Raw genomic sequence first — 1595 nt, forward strand, 5'->3', positions numbered from 1 at the left:
TATGGAGAGTTACGACAGAACCATTCAAACTAGGAAACCAATTATTGCCTCCCACCTCAGGAGCCTGCTTGAAGGTTTCAATAAGTACTTCCTGAATAATGACTGAAAAAATACCTTTTTATGCTGACATACATGAAAAAATGCAGAGCATGACTACTAAGAGCTGAGAGTGATCTCCACGTGGCCGTTTCTAACATGAAGCCAAGAATGCAGCTGCTCTGTTTAAACAAGCAGGATCAGCCGTCACTTTAAATAGTTACAGAAAAACATCTCTGCTTTGGACAGGAAGTTATTTTTCAGGTTTAAGCTCCCAGAAAAAAAGATGTTTAAAATTAAACATGGGCTGTTTTCTAGTGTGATTTGTTAAAGTTTATCCCATGCTGCTATTGTTTTACTTCATTGAAAAGGAAATAAAGTTTGTGTCATTTGTTGCCATTTTAACAGCCAAATGATAGGATGTAGCGACCATTGTCAGTCTGGGTGGGAAGTTAGCATCTTGATGCAGCTTTAAGGTTTTCAAAGAGTCCCAATGTGTTTCAAAATAAGACAATAAAGAGACTAAAGGCTAAAATGAGTTAAGGCTTGTCTGATTATATAAATACAACACATAAGGCTATTAATCAGATGGGGGGTCGAGAATCACTGACTTAGAGGAGGGCCCCTGATCAAAGTAATGCTACTGTACTGTTATGTACTTGATGTAATGCACTGTAATGTTATTAGAATAAACAAATATTCTACATCTGACCTCAATATCTGTAGTTTGCAGAGGGTAGACTGGAGAAACCCACTGAGCTCCTTCATTCCAGGGTCCAAGTCGATTCTTATCAGGGCCAGTTCTGTCAGATGGGATGGATTAGACTTCAGTGCTGAGCCCAGAGAAGCACAGCTGATCTCTGACAAACTGCAGTCCCTCAATCTGAATAAAGAATAAAAGATTTTAGCTGAATTCAACAGGATGCAGAATAAAAGTTTCCATGAAAACATTCCAGCAGATTATGTGATTCCGGCACATGATAAACAGTACTCCAAGGACCATTGGTTATTTTCCTCTCTGACACTTTGCTGGCCCAATCATACAGCATCACTCAACACATTCTCTCTTTGGGCAGGGTCACTGAATATAGTACAACACCAGTACGCAGCTGCTACCATGCTGAGATGGAGATAAAGCCCAGAGGAGTCGCTAGAAACTACGGGAACAAAATACTCTATTCCAACGGCTCCAAAGGTGGAAAATTACAGTAAGGTTTGCAGGACAGGGCCTTCACTTACTCAAATACTTTAACAGGTTGATTTTACAGGATAGAGGCCCTTTAAATAAAAAAAAACTCCTAACAACTATTTTATTTGGAGCTCCAAGCTGAACAGAATAAATGCAGATTTAACCAGGTGATCTTCTTACCCTCCTCATATTTCTCACTTCATGCTGTTCTTCTAAGTGACTGTAAATAAACTCCCACTTTCTCTGATCAGGAAGCTGATGTGAGGCAGAGCGCCATGATTTCAATTTAAAGTTGACAGGAAGTGGCTCTTTTAGCAGCTAATCAGCACAGAGCAGCAACTTTTCTTTTCTAGCTGCTGTCTAAGTGGTG

The 1595-nt window shown here is 39.8% G+C and overlaps 1 protein-coding gene across 1 annotated transcript in view; it reads right to left on the reverse strand.

The window, feature by feature from the left end:
• The window catches only part of LOC107080784 (protein NLRC3-like), a 23586-nt gene that overhangs the window by 4374 nt on the left and 17617 nt on the right, over positions 1–1595 (reverse strand). Inside the window, exon 9 of the mRNA XM_015368988.1 lies at positions 749–919. Within this exon, the coding sequence (XP_015224474.1) occupies positions 749–919 (171 nt within the window). The remainder of the gene's footprint in view (positions 1–748; positions 920–1595) is intronic.

This window comes from Cyprinodon variegatus, unplaced genomic scaffold, assembly GCF_000732505.1.
Source record: "Cyprinodon variegatus isolate N-32 unplaced genomic scaffold, C_variegatus-1.0 Scaffold2321, whole genome shotgun sequence".
NCBI lineage: Eukaryota > Metazoa > Chordata > Actinopteri > Cyprinodontiformes > Cyprinodontidae > Cyprinodon > Cyprinodon variegatus.